This window comes from Zootoca vivipara, chromosome 2 (assembly GCF_965207765.1).
Source record: "Zootoca vivipara chromosome 2, rZooViv2.hap1.1, whole genome shotgun sequence".
Classification (NCBI taxonomy): Eukaryota; Metazoa; Chordata; class Lepidosauria; order Squamata; family Lacertidae; genus Zootoca; species Zootoca vivipara.
In genome coordinates this window covers 36,132,699-36,153,517 of record NC_142584.1, presented here as the reverse complement: position 1 = coordinate 36,153,517, position 20,819 = coordinate 36,132,699, and the positions used below count along the sequence as shown (strand labels likewise).

The 20,819-nt window shown below is 45.9% G+C and overlaps 1 protein-coding gene across 1 annotated transcript in view; it reads right to left on the bottom strand.

Moving 5' to 3' along the window:
- Window positions 1–17,588, bottom strand: part of METRNL (meteorin like, glial cell differentiation regulator) — a 29,925-nt gene extending 12,337 nt beyond the window's left edge. Inside the window, exons 1-2 of the mRNA XM_035104659.3 lie at window positions 17,095–17,588; window positions 9,737–10,125 (exon numbers count right to left, since the gene is read on the bottom strand). Of these exons, the coding sequence (XP_034960550.1) occupies window positions 9,737–10,125; window positions 17,095–17,228 (523 nt within the window). The 5' untranslated portion in view covers window positions 17,229–17,588. The remainder of the gene's footprint in view (window positions 1–9,736; window positions 10,126–17,094) is intronic.
- Between the last annotated feature and the right edge of the window lie 3,231 nt (window positions 17,589–20,819).

Genomic DNA, 20,819 nt, shown 5'->3' with positions numbered 1-20,819 from the left:
GGGATCCTGGGGTTTGCCACTACAACTGGGGCCTGAAGAAAACATAATATATTCACAAGGCTTAAGCGCTCTCAATGGTTCTTTTGGATTTGACAAATTTATTAATCTCAAATTCTCTTTCATTCCTGTTAAGGCTTGTCATAAAAAGGTGAAAAAAGCTAAGAAAAACAACACTTCATCTCATTTTGAACATTCACCGTATAAAACGATCCCTGCATCCTTAGACTGACTTTGCCCGCTGGGACTATGGTATTTCATTAAACGTATTTACAGGTTAGCCTGTTTTTTTGTTTTTTTTTCAAAGAAAATTCAAGTCCGGAACTCCATGTGCAGCAGGGCTTGGTCTGTGTCCCAAAGAATGGACCGCGTTTCTTTTGCCCCTTTCCTAAGGGGAAATGCTTTGTGTAATGTGGAAAAGCAGGAAGGCAAACCTTGGACCAGGGAGACATGGGTTCAAACTGAAAACGTGTCTCGGCTTTGTGGCTCTAAACAAGCCACCATCTGCACACCAGGCCTGCCTCCTCCATCTCTGACCCATCCCTGACAGAGGCAGCATATACAAAGGTTCCCAAAACTTCCCTACAATCAAAAACTCTGTGCAGGATTACAGACCTCCCTTTGGACCGTGCTGCTAAGTGCAACCTGGTTGAGAGGTTTGGGGGCAAGAGATGCCCCCCAAACCTCCATCACAGAAGAAGGGTACAGTTCACCAGTTTAGAAGTACTACAGCTTGCCCTGACATCAGAAGTCACTGAAAGATCATCTTTACTGATGGTGCTGTGAACACACCCAAAACCATCACTCCATGGCTCAACCGACCTGTCTTCCAGAAATTTGAATCTTCTATACCAGGCATCCCCAAACTGCAGCCCACCAGATGTTTTGGCCTACAACTCCCATGATTCCTAGCTAACAGGACCAGTGGTCAGGGGTGATGGGAATTGTAGTCCAAAACATCTGGAGGGCCGAAGTTTGGGGATGCCTGTTCTATACTCTGCATTGTATGTCCTGTTTGCTATGGAAAAAAATGGAAGATCTTAGAATTATCTTGTTCTATTTAGTTAGAAGGGGGTGGGCTTGTGGGCACACCACAAGTTTCCTGCCCTTTTATACTTGTAAGTTCTTATCTGCTATTTTGCTGAGCACAAAAATAACTTTCCCTTGCCCTCTGCTATCAGGACAATAAAATTAAGCCCTGGTATATATTAACCCAAGCTGGAGCCTTGCCAGGAAAGTGTCTCAGCCCCATATGGAATCCAGATTGGAGTGGAATTGAATTAAATGACTAGGAGCTGGTTAAAGTTAAACTTGGAAAGCAAGTTAGTGAAAGAAGATCAAAGTTTAAGGAAGCCTTTCAAAAATAACCTAAGCAATCTTTTATGAGCGGTTTCTGAAAGAGGCTGGAAGTGTGGTGGTGGAGGAGGAGGCATGGATTTTGGTTCATTTCAGACTTTTTTCACAGAATGTTGGGCAAAATTATAGCGACATCTGGAATTGCATACGCAGACAAGGCTTTAGCTGAAGCGTGGAACGTGCCACAGAGACTGCTGACTTAAAGGGAAAACGCAGTCCACAAAGCTGTTATCCTGGGCCAAGTCTCAAGGCTTTTGCCATACAGAGAGAGAGAGAGAGAGAGAGAGAGAGAGAGAGAGAGAGAGAGAGAGAGAGAGAGGAGAGAGAAAGAGAGAGGAGAGAGAGGAGATCTAGCCCTTCCTTTCCTTCTTTTGGTCTCAAATAATATTAAAAATGTTGTTTCTTGTACTACAGCAAAACTTCAGAGAAGTCACCCTTGAACCCAAAGTTGCCATATGTAATCATTTCAGAATGCCATATCAACTCACTCTAGGATACCTGCCTTTTGTGTACATACACTGTGCCCAAAAAAACCCAAATTCTGATGCAAGGTAATCCAAATTCTGCAACCTAAATAAAATATTTATTCTGTTTCTGCTAAAGCCCTGGAATGGGATGAAGAGTCATGTAAAGCACAGAAGTCCCATCCTCTAGTGGTTCTGCTTGGTGTTCCTTGAATTCGGGAAGGCACACACAGTTAAACTAATTTCTGCCATTGAGCGCTAGGAACCTGCTTCTTCAACAGTTTGATCCCATATGTGAGTACTGTACTCAGACCCAAGTGCCACTTAACTCTGTGAAGCTCACGCCTTCCTATAGGACAAACTACATCAGCAAAAGTGACCACGCTTTTGAGAAATCCAGCGAGGCACAGTTCATTTGCTCCTCATTAAGGTGGCTTGAAGTTTCAGGGTGGGTTTTTTGGGGGGAGGGGAGGGGGTGGTGTAATGCCAGTTGCCTGTGAATTGCTGCATTATTCATCCCGCAGGTGAAACTTGGTAGCAAGCCATACTGCTGCTCAGGGTAACCGCAAGCATGAATCAGCCTTACTCAGTGGGCTTTCATCCAGAAACAATCCCAGAGCTTCAAGGGGATGAGATCCAAATACTAAATTCTGAATACAGGCAGGTGCCCTGACATCAACAGCAGATATATTCTTGGGAACTGTTCAAAACCTATGCAGGATACTGGGCTGGTAAAGGCTGTAGTACTAAGACAAGTACCTGTATATGTCTCACCTAATCAGTTTGGGGGTGTTTTTTTAAAGGGCACTGCAAGAGAAAGATGCAAGTGTGGTGTCCGCTGGCTCAAAATTGACTGGGCTTCTAAAAGTGAGAATACAGTACAGGCTTATGTTTCCAGTAATCTGCATCATATTACTCCAAGTACCCACAGAACCTGCTGACCTTTTTTAAAAATGCATGTATGTCTGAAGGATTAGAAAATGAAAAAAGTGCTCATTTATTAATTTTAAATAACCTGTTTTGCCTCTGCAGAATGGGATGTGTCACTGTTAGGACGGGAGGGCTTCTCTCTCTCTCTCTCTCTCTCTCTCTCTCTCTCTCTCTCTCTCTCTCTCTCTCTCTCTCTCTCTCTCTCTCTTCTCTCTCTCTCTCTCTCTCTCTCTCTCTCTCTCTCTCTCTCTCTCTCTCTCTCTCTCTCTCTCTCTCTCTCTCTCTCTCTCTCTCTCTCTCCCCCCCCTCCCAGCCATTGCTTTTGGGTGTAACCTTGCTTTGGCTCTGAAAACGTAGCTTTTTTGTGAAAAGGTCATTATGAGCCTTTTGGCAGGCAAAACTCTGCAAAGCAGGTTCCAGGGGCCTGTGCAGCCTCAAATAAGCTACAGCAAGTGACTCTCTTTTGCTCACACATCCTTCCACCCTCTCCTCTCCTGCCAACAAAATTTAAGCCCAAAAGAACAGGGTAGGTGGGGGTGAATCATTAAACAAGGTTCAGTCGAATGCCTACTTGACATTTGAAAGAGAAGCCGTGTCTAAGAGGAAAGGTGGGGGGTGGGAATAAGCTTTTATTAATTGACAGGATTGCAAGGCGTATAAGTGACTTTATTGCCACCTTAGGCCTACTCAGACCATACATTCTAGCCCAAAGAAGTTTCAAAGCTTACACAGTCCCCTGTGCTTTTCTTGGTTTTGGTGCTATATTGGGATGTGTTTCTGCTGTTCCACTGACCATGGTTTATACCTTGGAATCAGGCTGTGTGCTCTTCCCCCCCCCCTCCTTCCATAAACGAATTCCTCCTTTCATTCTGTTCTGCATATTAACACACAGTTACATCTCCACCAGGGTTAACCACAGTTAAAAGAAAGGAAGCTTCATTTTTACAGTCAGGACACCAACCATACATTGGTATGGATCACAGGGTCAAGAGAGACCCTGCATTCAAATCAATGCATGTCCTTGGAGAAGAGCTGTAGCTCAGCAGAGTGTGTTGCGTTCAGGAGGTCTCAGGTTCAATCCATGACATCCCCAGGTAGAGATGGCGAAAACCCTGGTCTGAAACCATGGAGAGCTACTACAGTCAGTGTGGCCAATGCTGAGATACTTGGGCAGTGGCCCAAATGCATATAAGGCAGCTTCCTGATTTCTGTATCTTATCAGGCATTCTGTGACATTCCTCACCTGGTTGTGGATTGTGCCCTTCCAGAATCTGTCCCAAATGTCATCATGTTCAACTGTTGAGGTGTGTGTGTGTGTGTGTGTGTGTGTGACCTGTACACATCCATCCTTCATCTCTTTTTCCTACCCACCCACACTTTTGCTTTCCAAGGGGTATATTCCTCAAACATTAACCTTTGGGAAATAAGCTGGTTACTGTTCTCACTTAACTTGAGTGGCCTTTAAATGTGGGCATTTATAAATGTTTTCAACTCACTACCGGACATTAAAATATAGCAAACCCATAAACCGGTAGGCCTGCCTTACAACAAGTAGATCCCATCAAGATAGAGGAAATGTTTGTTAAAGTTTGACTTGGACTAATGCAGAACAACCCCTGAAGGTAACAGAGGCTTATATTTCTGAATTCCAGTAAATTAAGTTTGCAGATCTTGGCTAAGGCACAGGGAAGCAGTTTTCCAGTGAAAACTAAGGAGCTTGGAGTTTAAAAAGCACTTTGAATATACAGAGCAAACTCTCATGGAGTAAAGTGCTTTTCAACATGAGTAAGAGGATTGGAATCCTAGATGAACAGCTGCAAAGAAAGATTATTCAAGCTCAGTGAGGGACCCCAACTTTCCTTCCTTTCATTAAAAAAAAAAAGATTTGAGGCAGCACTGTATTTTTGTGTGCGCATATAGTGGTTACCTTTGAGTGAGCCTCAGCCCCAAACCTTCTTTGTTTATTCTCAAGTGCTTTAGTAAAGTTCCCATTCCAGATTTATATGAGAGAGTGAGACAGAGTGGGAAGGGAGGGAGGGGGCTGTCTCTAATTTTATTAGTTTTCCTCACAGTTGGTAGTGCCACTGGCTATATAGCTTTCAAGCTGATCTCAGAAGATTTCAAAGAAAGTTACTCACTACTTTGTCCTCTTCTTAGGAGAAGTAGCTGTTTTTTCTCTCACACACTTACAAGCCCCATGTTGAATTTCTATTGCAAATCACCCCATGTCCTGATTCATCATTATGCCCCCACCCACACACAAAAAATACATCACTGGTTGCCAAAGATGAGGGCATGAAAACGTGTAGCATATTGATGTGAGGAAAGCAGGCAAAAAGATGTTACAGAGAGAAAATGCAAGTTCTTTGTAACATGTAGACACATCACACAGTGGCCTGGTTCACACATAAGGCTAAGCGATAGTTTGTTCTTTTTTCAAAAGAAAAAAAGGACGTGTTAACAATTTGTCCCATACATGATGGCTTGCTCTTTGCCTGCTCTTGTGCTTTGGTGCTTTAGTGAGCACCTGGTGGTGATGGTCCAGGTGTTAAGCATGTCACAGTTGGGAAAGGGTGCTAGGATTGCACATAGCACCAAGACATAGCTTGTGGCATCATAGACCATAGCAAGCCAGAATTAAGCTGCTGCGTAGGACTTGCTCATAACACTAGGCCATGGTTTAGCACTGTGTGAGAAACAGGTCAGTGCAGCAGGAAAGTGTGGCGACTCCAGCATGAGACGGCCTGTATCTCCTGGATGATGTTATATAGTACACTTTCAGCACCACAGTCCAATGTGAACTTTGTGGTTTTGTGCTTATAGGAGGTGGTGGCATAAGCATCAGACACACTCTTTTTGCCACATATATAGAAATGCTGCCTAATTAAAGGTAAAGGAACCCCTGACCATTAGGTCCAGTCGCGGACGACTCTGGGGTTGTGGCGCTCATCTCGCGTTACTGGCCGAGGGAGCCGGCGTACAGCTTCCGGGTCATGTGGCCAGCATGGCTAAGCCGTTTCCGGCGAACCAGAGCAGCGCACGGAAATGCCGTTTACCTTCCCGCCGAAGCGGTACCTATTTATCTACTTGCACTTTGACGGGCTTTCAAACTGCAAGGTTGGCAGGAGCTGGGACCGAGCAACAGGAGCTCACCCCGTCACGGGGATTCGAACCACCAACCTACTGATCGGCAACCCCTAGGCTCAGTGGTTTAACCCACAGTGCCACCCACATCCCTACTGCCTAATTAAAGGTAAAGGGACCCCTGACCATTAGGTCCAGTCGTGACCGATTCTGGGGTTGCAGCGCTCATCTCACGTTATTGGCCAAGGGAGCCGGCATACAGCTTCCAGGTCATGTGGCCAGCATGACAAAGCCGCTTCTGGCGAACCAGAGCAGCACACGGAAACGCCGTTTACCTTCCCGCTGTAGCGGTACCTATTTATCTACAGTACTTGCACTTTGACATGCTTTCGAATTGCTAGGTTGGCAGGAGCTGGGACCGAGCAACGGGAGCTCAGAGCTCACCCCGTTGCGGGGATTCGAACCACTGACCTTCTGATCGGCAAGCCCTAGGCTCAGTGGTTTAACCTGCAGCACCGCCCGCATCCACTGCCTAATTACTCCTTCCTATTTACATAACTCTAGCCTTAGGTCAGCATACATCCGTGGACCAGTAATTCACTTTCAGTCGCTGGAACTACCATAGCAGCAGACACAACTCACATGTTGCTATCCATTAGAAAGGTATTTCCCAGTCTTTCCTCATTCACAAAATGTTTCAAAACACACTTATGGAGTGGAGGGAACCCAAGCAAAGTGCATACACAATGGAGAGCATCTGCCATGGCTTCTGCCAATCCTATGCCCTGGGATTTAACATCAAATGACAACAAAGTCCACTATATAGCATGTCTTTGAATGAAATTCCAAGTAAACACAGAACATAAATGGGTATGTGCCATAGGAATATGGCTAAGCCAACAGAACATGGTTTACAAGATAGTGTTTGTTCCCTGCTCCAAGAAGCTTGCTTGGGGAAGTCTAGTTTTCATGGCATTATTTGCAAAGTCCAGATTGAGAATGGAGGAGTGTAAACTAATAAAATGCTGGATCTACTAATTAAAACCATGGCACTCTGCCAAATACTGCTTATGTGCTGATGCACTCTGCAATGTCATAATTCTGGGGACACAACAGGTCATTAAAGTATTAATATGATGACGGGGTGCTTTGATGACAGCTAGGTTAGGAAAAAGGAGCAGAAAAAAATTAAGGGCCGGGTTCAGTAATATCATAAGGGTGTAGGAAGAGAGGCAAGTAGTCATTTAGCTGATGAGAGTACATGACTGCAGGGAGGGGGAAGTAAGCTCAACTTATGGGAAATGTCGTTAAGCATGGACTTCACAGCTGCCTTCTTTTAGCCCTTCAAAACTATTGTTTAAAGGTTTTAGCTCAGTCAACATAAAAAGGAATATCAACCACATTATCTCTCAAGATAGGATCAATTCACACCTTTCTTGAACTCTACCACCTCCATTCACACCTTTCTTGAACTCTACCACCTCCCATTAGTCAGTACAGAAGGCAAAAGCAGCAATACTACACATGATCCCTGGAAGCAAGTTGCATTGAACTCAACGGGATTTGCATCTGAAACGCATAAGAATGTGGTGTAAATGTGGTGGAAAAAAAGAAAGAAAGACCGAAATCACTAGAATTTAACTGATGGGTCATAGCTACCAAACATGAGACAGCCTTTGAGTACCACAGTAAACCACGAACCATGGCTTACCTCCCATGAGCCAAGGTAATCATGCATGCTTTATTCCTCCTGCTCAGATTTGGGGAAAAGAAACCACCATCCCTGGCTTAGCATTACTGTACAATGGAACTGAAGCTTGTTCTTGGCTTATCATTATGGTTTGTCTGGAGTAGAATAAACCATGGTCCCTGGCTCAGATGCAGCACTAAGCAATGGAGTGTGGTTCATTTCTCCCTAGTGTCAGTGTATAGCTGAATTTGCAAAAATAATCAGCAGGTGGTTTGCTAGAATATAGGAAATCATATGCTAAGGTTACTATCTTATACCTCAAGTCCCAATAAGTTAAGTGGGACTTAATACTGCACAGAAGTAGCAATGCACTGCAACAGATTTTGCAGTGTAGTCTCTAGAAATATTTTAAGATTCCAAAATATCCAACTTTAAAATATCTCAGAAAGCAAAAAGAAAAACATAATTGAGAGCAAAATATCCAATAGTCAGTTGCAATGCCAAATGCGCCACCTATCAGCTGCTGCGGAGAACTGCAGCAGCTGTTGCAGCCAGTTACACGTGCAAGGTCACCCAAAAAAACAGATGTCTGCAGTCTACACATTTTGAATTGACAGACAGCCAACATTACTTTGCAGAACAGATAATTTCCACTCGGAAAGATCAAAAAAAGAAAAAAACCAAAAAAGAATGCTTGAAGCACAGATAGGAGCTGGACTGAAAAGTGTGTGTAAAACTGACTTTGAAATGCAGGTTATTAAGTGGTGCTTCAGTAGCCACAAAATATTTGTATCATGCTTCATCAGAATCAAAGGATAGCAACTGACCTAATATGATGTGAAATTTCAGCTCTGCAGGCCACAACCAGGCCAAGCCAGGTGCCTGAAAAACCGCCCAATCATGAATTTGTCCGAGAAATGGTGGCATTTCTGGCCTTTCGCCGTTAGCTACAAAAAATATCTGTGCCCCCTAGACTGTGCCTAGTCTGCTGTTAATAACTCAGTGCATATTCTTTAGGCCGGGCACCCCCAAACTTCGGCCCTCCAGATGTTTTGGACTACAATTCCCATCTTCCCCGACCACTGGTCCTGATAGCTAGGGATCATGGGAGTTGTAGGCCAAAACATCTGGAGGGCCGAAGTTTGGGGATGCCTGCTTTAGGCCATGCCATGCATTCTTTATTCAATGCAGTTTTGAGGATGGAGGGAATAGAACACATGAAGATACAAACTTTTGAAAGAAATGGGGTTTTTTACATGTTAGTGTAAAAATGGTGGGTCAGGACTCAGTACTGGGCCATGGCCTGCTCTATGGTGGGTCACAACAGCAGCACTACCACCATACAAATATATGGCTGAAAATCTAAGTAGTGGGTCCCTAAGGCCTGTTTGGGCTGAAGGCACAGAAGCACCGCTAAATTACACCACATGGCAAGATGCATCATATCAACTGTACATCTTCACTGAGATTGAGGAGAGTATAAATTGTGATAAGGCAGGCCTTGCCCCAAGGAGAAGAACCACTCCTTTGCAACAAAAGAGTAATTAGGTCAAGGAATAGGAGGAACAAAAGCAGAACAATAGGATTGGAATGAGGAAGTTAAGTCTCTGTCCAGCAACAATTGGTTGAATCACTTGCCACTGAACTACTGTACTTGCAGGACGACAGGCTCATGTGATTCTGCCAATGAGGGACATGCACTTTCCTACTGGGAAGTCTATCATGTGCAAAGTAGCTCCGAGTTTACAATTCATGGCCTCTCTTTTCAGTCCTTTATGTTATCATTTTGATTTGGGGCCTGTCTCACAATTCATACCTGAACACAAGGTGTGGGGTGGAGAGAAAGCAATAATATTTTTTTTAAAAAAGGGCAGGAGATTTGTGACTTGGTACCTTGAGATAAAAATAAATAAATACAGTGAACACAGGCTGTTCATTTCAGGAGCAACAAGCAAATTTGCCTAACACTGACCTGCTAGAAAGGTAAGAAATATGTGTTTGTTTGTTTATTAACATTAGCAACTTTTTTCTTCCAAGAAGGAGCTCCTCTTCACCCAAACCATATCTGAAGAGTACAACTTTCTTTCCAGCTACTTTGTGTAGCCAGACAACTGATGGACTGTAGACCCCCCAGTGTTACTATTTTCCACATTGGCAGACACTGAGCATTCAAAACCAGGACAGTGCAACTGCAATGGATCGTCTCGCAACTTACCAGAAACCATGTGCAAATCGGATGCCGTCCCCTTGTTTATCAGTTCATACTGGAAGCCTGTGATCTTCCTGCTAATGTCCTGCTGAGGGGTGGCCTCGACAAAGAGTCCGCCTTGTTCAAAGCTGAAGCAATGCACTCGGGCAGGGCTGTGGTCTCCATCTTGGACCAGCAGTTTCAGTTCTCCAGTTTTTTCCAAATAAATATTTGCTCCTGCAGAGTCCTTGAAGGGCTTTATGCAGACAGTCCAATGCTTGGAAGAGGAAGATACAATACTGGGTCGCAGGTTCACAATCAGTGCTCCTGTGGGATACATCCAGTCTATGGATCCTTCGGCGCAGCGGAGGTAGACCTGTTCAACATCTTTTTTGTGAGATTCGTGCGTTAGTCCACTGGGGGAGGAAAGGAAAGATGGAGAGTTTACTGTAAGAGCGCCTCCATTTATTTCAAGAGAATACTGTATATGCTCAGATAAATAAGTTGTGGGGATTTAAATAGCGGCTGCGGAACACGCCAAGGCCATGAAGTTTGAAAAAGGATTTCAGTTATGAATTCCAACCCTGGTGCTTATCTCAAAAAGTTGCAACAAGGTACCCTTCAGATGTCGCAGACTACAACTCCCATCATCCCTGAACACTGACCATGCTTGGCTGGGGCTGATGGGAATTGAAAGTCCAACGACATATATAGGATACCACATTGGCTACCCTTTGGTTACAATAATAATTTCCATTATCTGGGGCTATGAAACATCTTTGGGAGGTTCAGATTGTTAACTTTTACAATGGCCGTTGAGTGACAAGACTTAACTCGCTCACAAAAGCTGTGGATGGCAGGTAACACTGAGGTTTGGCCAGCCCTCCACTGCATTCACACCAGCCACCCAAATCTCCCTGTGTTCATGTAAATCAGCCTTCCCCAAACTCTGGTTCCCACCCGATGTTGTTGAACTCCAAACCCTGTCATCTCTGACCATTGACCATGCTGGCTGGAGCTCATAGGAGCTGGAGTGTAGCAACTTGTGAAAGCAGATGAAACAATTGAGAGAATATATGTGATGTCAAACCCCAGGAGTCAAATAACTTTGCTCTCTGCAAGAGCGGGGGGGGGGGGGAGAAGAGGGATACATATTTAAGCTCAACCGGCATTTAAAATTAGTTGTGGGAGATATTGCTGGGGAGGAGGAGAGGGAATAGGAAGCAGCACACAGCCCAACATATGGTTTCCATTTAAGGACGAAGTGGCTGACATTATTGGGAATGTCAGTATAACATTCTGTTCAGAGGTTACATGAGGAAGCTCCAAAAAAGTCAAATTCGAATAATCATCATCATAATACTGTCTACAAACACATGCTGCTGAATAATTCTGAAAGCCACAACAAGAGCATAGATGCTTGTGGGAGAAGGAGCTGGTTCTTGACCTCTGTGCTTTTGCCCTCCAGCACAAAGGAACACTTGATATATTTGAGATCTGCATCACTCAGCTGGGACATGAGAGGCAGACAGTGTTCCTTGCCACAGTGTGGTCTGGTGGTGGTGGGCAGATTGTTACACCGAGCTGGATTCAAACCCCTCTTCTCAAAAGGAGGAACTGGCTGACTTTTACTAGTTATGCCCTTATCACCCACATTTACAAAAATGAAGTCACCGTCTCACTCATAGGGATGTTGTGTGGCTACAGTTATCCCAGGGGAGCCACTATCTATAGCGTCTGCTTCAAAAATCCAACATACATGAAAGTCCCACTCCTTTAAGCCAAACACATCTGGCATTCTCAATGGTGAGGGCAAAGCAGTTGACAGCGTGCTAACTGGACTCTGCAACCCATCAAACCTCAGATAATCTACATTTTAGTAATGACTTTAGTGTGATTGCATCAAGTGAATAAATTGCTGGATTTCCCCCTAAAAGCAGTTTGCGTTATCAACATCATATGAGCAAAATTCTATTCCTGCTCCAAAATGTGATCGCTCTTCAGCAGGAGTAAAGCTATCTAGAAAGGAAGATATAAGTCATTGGAGAAGAAAATGGGAGTTTCGCTTTGAAGTTTCCGCAGTAAGCAAGCCTGACATTGGGACAATGGATTTATGCATGAGATGTCTGCAAGCTTTCCTTGCTACTGAAAGGAAAGTGGGTGCACTGTAGAAGTTTTCATTGGGCCAATTATATCCCACAAACCACACAAGGCAAAAATGGGAAGAGCAAGCAGTTAGGGGTAACGTGCCGAGTTCCTAATGGAATGGAGAACACTGAATGCAATTTCAAGAAACACATAGATTTCCTTGGCTAAAGACTCATGACCTAGTTAAAGCTGCCACTCACTAGAGTTGGTCAGGATGGAAGTACATCTTTTGCATGGGGTAGTCAGAAGATTCATTACCAAAGGTACAAAACATGAAATTAAATATCTAATATGTAAGAAGCCTGACAGGACAACAATGCATTTAATTTAACTTCTATTGTTTTCTGGCCAAATAAAAATGGAAACAGAGATCTTGGGGTGGGGTGGAGAGAAATAGAGTAAAAAAAGTAGGTCTGGTATTTTTGATTTGAACATCTTAGGACTTTTGCGATCTTTAACTATGGAGATTGGCCACCACAGTATAGGTACCGTACTGATGCACTACATCTCTTCACAAATTTGTTGAAAGTACCTGTAACCTCATCTGCTGCCACAGGGTAAGCTATTCCCAGTGCCTGGGGTCACACAAAAAGAGACCTATTTCTCCCAATGTAATCAGACTGAATGCAGATGGGAGATTATGTGGGGAAAGCCCTAACATTCTGCGGTAACAAATGTCTTATGAAGGCAGGCTACAAAAGGATACAGATGGGATGTAGAATACTAAGGCTGGTCACAGCCTTCCTGGTTGAAGGAATTTGCCCAATTCCCCCAGGAATCAATTTGCTCAAGCTGTTTCTTAAAAAAATATATGCTTGCTTACAAAACTCACCAATCAAGAATTGGTGCAGTTTATTGATTATATTACCATATAGCTGAACCTTGTTTCAAGGACCTCACAGCACAAGAGCACTTTAAAGTGCAACCCTAACTGGGACGAGAGAGGAGTGAGAAGCTGGACATGCAGCTAGGCACCCCAAGACTCGGCCAGGCTGGGTGGCTCTTCCTTTCCTTTGTGCTCTGCCAGCTCCAGACTGGTGCAATGGAGGGGCCTAGGAATGGAGCTCCTTAGAGGGATCTGTAGGGAGTGCTGGATGCAAAGCCACTTGGTGCCCTTCCCTGAAAACAGCCTACCACACCAACAACCCTTTCCAGTTTCAGATAACAACATTGGGCAGGGAAGGACTGCATTATTAAGTCTCACAACAAGTTGGTTAAGCCGAAAATGTAAAACCTTGCCTGTGACCTATCCAGCGAACGTCAAAGCACAGCAGGATTCTGAACCTGGTATTCCAACTTCCAAACTCACCCCTCTAAGTGTTGAACCATAGTGCCAAAGCAGTTATTCATTAAATAGTAACCATTGACTACGGCAGCTGTTGTGGTGGCTGCCGGATGTTGCTGGACTGCAGATCCCATCATCCCTTACAGCCATGCTGGCTGAGGCTGCTGGGAACCGGAGTCCCAAAAAGCATTGGATGGACAGCACACCAGCCATCCCTGCAAACAGAGGTGTGCATAGGCTGCACCACCACTCCAGCTCAATTTGTTACCTATGTGATGTTCTTAGATCTATATAAGCACATAGGAAGAGGATCAGACCATATGTCTGCCTAGTCCTGTACCCTGACTCTCAAAAACGGGCAGCCACATGCCTTCAAGAAGCCCTCAAACAGCACACACGGGGGCAACAGACCTCTCACTGCTGGTACCCTGACTGTGATCTGAGATGTGGCATATATACATCATGACTAGCAGCCATTAAAGGCCTACCCTTCCAAGAAAAAAACTCCCTTAAATCAAGTCAAGCTATTAGTGTATTCACACTGACTGGGAAGCAAGTCTCCAGGGTTTCACACAGGTGTCTTTCCCTCTGCTACCTGGAGATGCCAGGGATTGAATCTGAGACCCTTTGCATGCAAGACAAATGCTCCTGCACTGTGCTACAGCCCTTCCCACACTACTCTATAGCCTAGGCAGTATGGCTCAGACCAGAGGCACCTGTTTTGGTCAGTTCCACCTATTTTTCAGACGTCAGATGTTCTCTGCTTGTGCAACCACAATAATGTGTCATTCCATGAAACTAAAATATATGATGACAGACAGGGGGGAAGGGGGGGAAGAGGAGAATGGCTGGGTCAGCCTCACAACAGGAAAGTGAGTCATGTTGCTTACACACATTCCCTGTGGCTGGCACTCAGAACATTGAGGAGCTTAGAAGAGAGACTTCATTCATCAGCATAGCAATATATTAATGAGCTGGTCTAGGGCAGCAGCTGAAAGACCAAGTAGAAATCAGGAAGTCCTTGGCTTAAACATTTTGCTTCTATGAGGCCATTTTAAGCATGCTACTCTCTAGGACCCCAATCTAGGTTGGAAACACTACTATCCCACCTTATAGGTTTGTTAGGGCTGGATATAGGGGCAGGTGATCCAAGCGAATCCCGAGGGCTCTTAAAACTTATTTTTGTGGTAAACCACACTGATGCTAATAGAAAATGCTTCTGTTTCAGGCAGGTGTATTTAGGATCGCAGTCTGAGAAATAGTGGGTTTTGCACAAAAAGCTACCTGTTTCAGCAAACCACGCTGTCAGGAAATGTGGCAGTGAAACTGTTAAAATTATGCGCTGAGCCAGTTTGCCATTACAGTGGTACCTCGGTTTACAAACACAATTGGTTCTGGTTTACAAACACAATTGGTTCCGGAAGTACTTAACCTGAAGCGTATTTAACCTGAAGCGAACTTTCCCATTGAAAGTAATGGAAAGTGGATTAATCCGTTCCAGACGGTCCATGGAGTACTTAAACTGAAGCGTAGTTAACCTGAAGCGAACTTTCCCATTGAAAGTAATGGAAAGTGGATTAATCCGTTCCAGACGGGTCTGCGGAGTACTTAAACTGAAAGTACTCAAACAGAGGCATACTTAAACCAAGGTATGACTGTACAATTATCTCATTCCCCTCCCCCCCCCCAGCAAGTGCCCATGCCACTATTTTCAGCTATTATGTTTCTAGATAATGCAAAAAAAAAATTGCCAATATACATGTGACAATCCTTGACACTTAAGGTAATTCGTTACCATCTGAAGTTCCGTCCCCAACAAAAGTAAACAGAGGGACTTGGATTCTCTCTCACACCCCAAACAACAACAGGAATCAGCTGAAAAGAATGTAACAAAAACCTTATTTCCGCCTCTTTGAGCTTTAGCTATTCCCCAAAATAGTCAAGTTTTGTTTTGACTATTGTCAAAGCCACCCAATTTATTAGATTTATTCCTGTTTTAAAGTCTTCCACTGGAACCCCCCCTTTTTTAAGTGTTCCGATGAAACCAAATATAGACTACAAATGCACTCCATTTAGCCATGGTTTCATTTCTGAATGAAAATACCCCCAAAAAAGTCATGATCTATAAAGGGTTGTTGAAAACCATAAAGACACATTAAAATGATTACAGCGGATTAAAAGGGGGGGGGAGGAGCTTTTGGAGCCAAGCGGTTTTAAAAGATTTCACAACCAGAACGATTAGCATAGCTGTTGCAGACGTGGAACACTGGGTAAGAATCTGCCATCAGCGATGCTGATTTAAATCTGAAGGAACAGGAGTGACGTGATGCCACAGGTGTAACAGAGACCAGACCAGTATCTTTTCAGAGATCAGTATTGTTCAACAACAGGTGAACTCCAGAGGAAGTTCGGGCAAATGTTAAAAACACCCACAAGTACGCACCACTTTTACGATTTCCAAGGAAGAGCTAACTCCACCCAGAACAAAAAAAAACAGGCCTCTAAATTAGGATTTTGCCCCCTCCATAAACAAGTTTTTAAAAAAATATTTTAAAATCTTAAGGTAAGTAACCTAATATGGCAAAGAAACCAAAAAAATATATCCCTGAATTAATATACGTAGTGTGTTCGAATTTGTGGGAGTGTGGGGGAGAGGCCTGTCCTACTAATCAGGTGCGTTCCAAAGCGGGGGCGGGAATGTTAAGACAGCGAAATCCCACCGAGGGGATTTAAACAAAACCGAAGCCAGCTCGCTCTCTCGCTCTCTCTCCGCGTTTCAGCTTCTCCAAGCGCGAACAATCCGCACCAAGCCTGTCAACTCGCCTCCTAAAAGGGAGGACTTACAAGCCTATTGTGTTACCGCGAAGTGAACGCTTGAATGCAGAAGGTCAGCGGCGAGGAGTTGCAGAGTGTGTTATTCGGGTGTTGGGTTGCACAGATGTGGCCGGTGTCGCTGCGTGGTCAGTCCAGAGAAACGCTCTACCTTTGTCTGCGAAAAGCCAAGCCGCCCTCCCGCTCCCCACCCCACTCCCGCCTTTGCCCGTTGCTTTGGCAATACTCATCCTGAACACTCCTGGAATGTTAATCAAAGTGCCCCCTCCTCCTCCTTCCCTCCGCGCCCCCCCCTTCTCGCTTCCAATAAATCAGAGCAAACAGCAGAGGAGGAGGAGGAGGAGAGGTTGCTTTTATCCCTTCGCAACAATCAAACCCATGTGTCCGTGAGCCGCTGGAGCAAGTGAGCCCAGCGCGGGACGAAGCGCCTCTTCAATTTTTCTCTTCCCACCCCCCACCCCACCCCCACAGCCGGTTACTCCAACCCAGAGCGAAACTTTCCTTAACAAAACCGGGAGAATAACTAAGGGAACCCCTCACTCCCACTCCCCTCTCCCTGCATTCATAAGGCCACTACTGAGGGCAGAAGTTGCAAGAGGAACCAAGCATTCGCTCCGCGGTGAAGCCGGATCCAAGCCCCGGTTCTCTCGAAGAGCAAAAGGGAAGAAATGGTCGTAAAACAGAGGCTCGGGGGGGGGGGGTGAGGAAAAGCTCCGAAAGCAGAGCCCATGAAAGTGGCCAGAGAGAAATGGAAGGACAGCATCTGCCCGCCCTTTCTGCGCCCCTAAGAGAAGAGGAAGGGCTGGAGCACCTCTAGGAGGGTGCGCGCTCGGTTTAAAGGGAGCGTTGACCCCCTCGGAGGTGGCACGGAGAACTGCCCACCGAGAGAGTAAAGAAGATTGGATCGGGCGGAAAGGAGAGAGGGTGGAGGGAGGAGGGCGCATCCCAAGCCGTGCAAAAACCTTGCAGGAGCGCATCCAGGGCAGCAAAGCCTAGGTGCGGGGATATGCCCGGACAAAGACCGAGCAGTTGGCAGCGCACATGGAGCGCCGGGCTGATCCGTGTTCCCACCGGGCGCCAAGGGTTCCCCGTCCGACCGGCCCGCCCCGCGAGCTCTTACCTCCCCTTCCAGCTGCACAGATCGCTCGAGTACTGCGCCGTGCAGCCCCTGTCCAGAGCCAGCAGCCCCAGCAGCAGCAGGAGCGGCGACGGCGGCGGGAGCACCAGCAGCCCAGGCGCCGGGGCTCTCCGCATGGTCCCCGCCGGGCTGCTCGGGAACAATTCCACCAGACGAGGCGAGAGGAGAGCGCCCGCGGCCAGCGCTACATGGCGAGCGGCGAAGGCGGTCCGAATCGAGCCCTTAGCACGAGCTGCCCATCCCCTCCGTCCGGCCACTCACTCGGCGCAGCAGCCTACTAGAGCTCTCTCTCTCCAAGCCGGCGCTAGCTCTGGCTTCGAAGAGGGCGGGGAGCCGGGCCAAGTCAAGAAACCACCCACTCGCGCGTCAGCTGAGAAAACCCGCACCGGAGTCTTCGCGGAGCGGACTCGGCTTCTCCCTGCACTGCTGAGCTGCTCCTGGAAGCACTTAGGAGAGACGGGTGTTCTTTTTGTGTCAAGGGATTTCTTTGGAGCACATAGGTACATAGGAGCCAACTCCTAGGGGCCAAGGGGGTCTTCGGGACTCCCCAAAAATGTTTGAAGAGGCTGCCCCGCTCCAAGTGAATGGGCATTGCCAGTAAAATAGTGATCGATTATGCAGGGCAGGGCTTACTTGCCCACCCCCAATATTTTATCTTGATGATGGTCTGGGACACAGGCACAAATCCAACAAGTATGGCAGGGGGAGGGAAAGCATCACTCAGGTGTCACACCTGGACCCTGTTTTCTTATAAGGTTAATAAGACAACAGTTGCATGAAACCACGGTCTTGCTGATGGAAACGTACAAGAAACCTAAACTGGTGCAGAAGTGGCTTGGAAGACTGGCACTGCACTCCTACGCATCAGTCTTAGCCAACCTGTGCCCTCAAGATGCTTTGGACTGCAACTCCACCAGCCCTAGTTAGCATCTGGAAGGCACCAGGCTGGCAAAGATTGCTACACACTCACTTTGGAGTTGGCCCCATCTAGCTTAATGGATTTACCTCTAAGTAAACATACGCAGGTGGCGCTGTGGGTTAAACCACAGAACCTAGGGCTTGCCGATCAGAAAGTCGGGGGTTCAAATCCCTGCGACGGGGTGAGCTCCCGTTGCTTGGTCCCTGCTCCTGCCAACCTAGCACTTCGAAAGCATGTCAAAGTGCAAGTAGATAAATAGGTACCGCTCTGGTGGGAAGGTGCACTGCTCTGGTTCGCCAGAAGCAGCTTAGTCATGCTGGCCACATGACCTGGAAGTTGTACGCCGGCTCCCTCGGCCAATAAAGCGAGATGAGTGCCGCAACCCAAAGTCGTCCACAACTGGACCTAATGGTCAGGGGTCCCTTTACCTTTTAAACATACGTATAGGATTTCACTGCACAGTAAGGGCAAGTAGAATGCTTAGCTGTTGGACATTGACTACATTTGAGCTGCAATCCTAAGTCTGCTTACTTGGGAGACCCATTGAAATCTAAGGGACTTACTTCTGAGTAGATATGCATGTGATTGTGATGTTGAGCATTCTCTTTAATTATATATTGGAGGGGCTTTCTGTGCGTCTCACAAAAACTGGCCCAACTAGTCTAGAATTGTGTCCTCACACTGGCCAACCAGATGCTGATAGGAAGCATGCAAACAGGACCTGAGCACAACAGTCCCAGAAAACTAGTTAGAGAGAGAGGGATGCTTCAGTCTATGTTTATTATTTAGGACTACCTAAACCTCTGGTTCAATGTAATAAATAACAACTAATGTGTTATTTAAAATTGTCCTGCTGAATTCCCTCTTCTATCCCCTAGCCTCCCTAAAGGCCACTAGCCTGTCCCAACCTGGGTTTGTCTGAAGCACCGTATTAAAAAGTGAGTTGGAGTCCTGGCACGTGATTTCTGTGGTCATGAGGATGAGCTTTTGTAGTAAAGACAGGATCCTTCTAAAAGGAGGACAGTGACACAATCTACAGACCTCTTCACCTAATGATTGGACCTGTAGCATGGTAGATAGCTGCTGTGTCTCTGTTGGTATGGCGATGTGGCAGTCCACAGGAGCATATTTTAACAAATAAAGAACATGTGAGGCTCCCTTCTACTGAACCAGTCAGTTGATCCATCTAGCTACATAAGTTTATATTCTGATGGCCAATGGGTCTCCCAGTCCTCAGATCTTTCCCAGCCCCAATACCTGAGATCTCTGGACCTGGAGCTGGAAGGCACTCCAAGTCCCAGTTCAGCAACAGAGCTGGGTCCTTATGTGTCCTTAACAGGGATACAGTACAGGAAGCTGCCACTGATACATCTAGCTCATCATTGTGCATGCAAGCTGGCAGAGACCCGCCAGGGTCTGAGAGAGAAATCCTTTCCATCCCTGCCTCAAACTGCAAGGGATTGGGACCTTTTGCATACAACAGATGTGCCCTAAAAACTGAGCTATGGTTGTGGGCGGATCAGGTTTACGCAGCCTCAGCAATGAGCTCACTTGCAGGTTTGGCTGCGCCTTCGAGGAGCATAAACAACTCCTGATCATAAAAAAGGCTGTGTCAGCATAAGGAGGAAGGGTGCTTACTGGTTATTAAACACATTTCCAGGTGCACCAATGGGGCACCCACATGGATACTGATGGAAGCATTCCTGCCTCATTGCAGCATAAATATTTATTAGTATATGCAAACCAGCATGGCATTGGAAGAGTGGTGAAGAGTGAACAGGTATGGTCAGGTACCAACATAATGCTTCCAGGTGGTGTGGCAGTATGACCATAAGCTTTGATTAAAACAAAAACAAAGCAAGCATTTGAACTGTATTTTCAGATTGGTGTAAAGCATGTGCTGTACAACTTTTTCAGGCTAAGGAGCACATTCACTTCCAGTTGACTTTCCGGTGTGGTGAATGCATGCCGCTGGTGGGTGTGGCCAAAACAAAAGGGACGGGGTCAAAACAAAAGGGGCAGGCCTCCCAGCATTCTCACATAGACACCACTTATACATAAACATAAACATAAACATACACACATTGCTTGTAAAGAGAGGTGATGATTGTACTTAATTTCTTAAGAATAAGGTGCTACAGATCATCATACATAGGAGCCCCTCTAGAGACCCTGGAAGCAAATATTGTCTCTTAATTTTGGGTGGGAAACTACAGCTAGTCGCTAGGGAAGCCTGTACATGCTTATAGTATTTCACCTCTGTTTCTTCATTATTTCACATCTGTGGTGCGGCCAAGGATGGGAGAGGGGAGCTAAGTGGAAAAAGAAAGGAGATTGGGACTCCCAAAAACAAGAAGACCAACAAAGGAGCATCTTTACATACATCTGTGCAAGGGTGCCAACCTGAATAAAAATTTGGGGGGCAGGTAAGCCCAGTCCCACATAATCAATCACAATACTCAGCACATGCTCACCATTTGAATAGCAATGCCCATCAACTTGGGAGGGGGCAACCCCTCAAACAAAAATTGGTGGGAGGCCAAAGATCCCTTGGCCCTTAGGAGTTGGCTCCTATGCATCTGTGCATCATAGGCTCTGGCCAGTTTTTGTGGGGGGAAATCAGGTACAGTTTCTGCAACTGTCAGTAAATCAAACTAACACATGGATTCAAACAAAACAGTGCATTTAAGTACATGCAGAATCAGGGCCGGATTTAGGTTTGATGGGGCCCTAAGCTACTGAAGGTAATGAGGCCCTTTATATGTCCAGCTGTCCTTTGTCAACAACA